This window comes from Trichechus manatus, unplaced genomic scaffold, assembly GCF_000243295.1.
Source record: "Trichechus manatus latirostris isolate Lorelei unplaced genomic scaffold, TriManLat1.0 scaffold00213, whole genome shotgun sequence".
NCBI classification, from domain to species: Eukaryota; Metazoa; Chordata; class Mammalia; order Sirenia; family Trichechidae; genus Trichechus; species Trichechus manatus.
Genome location: NW_004444149.1, coordinates 321829 through 322866, shown reverse-complemented (window position 1 = coordinate 322866; position 1038 = coordinate 321829). Strand labels below are relative to the sequence as shown.

The 1038-nt window shown below is 57.5% G+C and overlaps 1 protein-coding gene across 1 annotated transcript in view; it reads left to right on the top strand.

Moving 5' to 3' along the window:
- The window catches only part of PEAR1 (platelet endothelial aggregation receptor 1), a 14511-nt gene that overhangs the window by 2447 nt on the left and 11026 nt on the right, over positions 1–1038 (top strand). The window contains exons 4-5 of the mRNA XM_012559109.1: positions 127–219; positions 484–727. Of these exons, the coding sequence (XP_012414563.1) occupies positions 127–219; positions 484–727 (337 nt within the window). The remainder of the gene's footprint in view (positions 1–126; positions 220–483; positions 728–1038) is intronic.

Here is a 1038-nt window from a genome sequence, read left to right as displayed (position 1 = left end):
GTCTGTCATCCTCTTGGAGGCAGAACTTATACTTGGAAAACTCCAGGTCCCTGGTGTGGGAGGAAGATGGGGTGGGTGAGGGGCAGGGCTGGAAGCATCTCCTCACTTACCTCATCTCTGCCCCAGCACTGTGTGCCCAGGAGTGTGTCCATGGCCGCTGCGTGGCGCCCAATCAGTGCCAGTGTGTGGAAGGCTGGCGGGGTGATGACTGCTCCAGCGGTGAGTGGCTGGTGACCCCTGAGTGTGGCCTCTTGCACTCCTAGGGACATAAGACTCGCAGACATACCGTCCCCACCAGAGCACAGGCCTTTGGAACCCTGGGGCAATTACTCACTGAAGCCCATTGTAGCCAGCTGCCTTTTCTGGAGATGTGGTGCAGGGGATAGGCCAAAGCCAGGAATGGGCATTTGTGGGGGCTGAGAGACACAGGCTGGGGAGGGCTAGACCCCATGACCACCTCCTCCCGCCCTCCTCATCCCACAGATTGTGACCCAGGAGTGTGGGGGCAGCACTGTGACAAGTCCTGCAGCTGTGGCAACAGCAGTTCCTGTGACCCCAAGAGTGGGGTATGTTCCTGCCCCTCTGGCCTGCAGCCCCCCAACTGCCTCCAGCCCTGTCCTCCTGGCTACTATGGTCCTGCCTGCCAGCTCAGCTGCCAGTGCCAGGGGGCACCCTGTGACCCCCGGACTGGAGCCTGCTTCTGCCCCCCAGAGACAACTGGGCCCAAGTGAGTAATGAGGGGGGCAACAAACTAATGGGTGGCAAACATGGGGCCACACAGGCATACGTGGGGTTATGAGAAGTCTCAGACAGGGTCCCAAACATGGGGGTAGGGTTGAGAGGACAAGATCCTAGTTCTAGCTCTGCCACTCACTTGCTGAGCCAAATTGGGCAAATCTTTGACTTTCTATGAGCTTGTTTCCTGTCGGTAAAATGGGAGCAGTATGGTTTGTGCTCAGCTATGAAGAACGCAGCATCAGGATTGGAGGAAGACTCATCAACAACCTGCTATATGCAGATGACACAACCTTGCTTGCT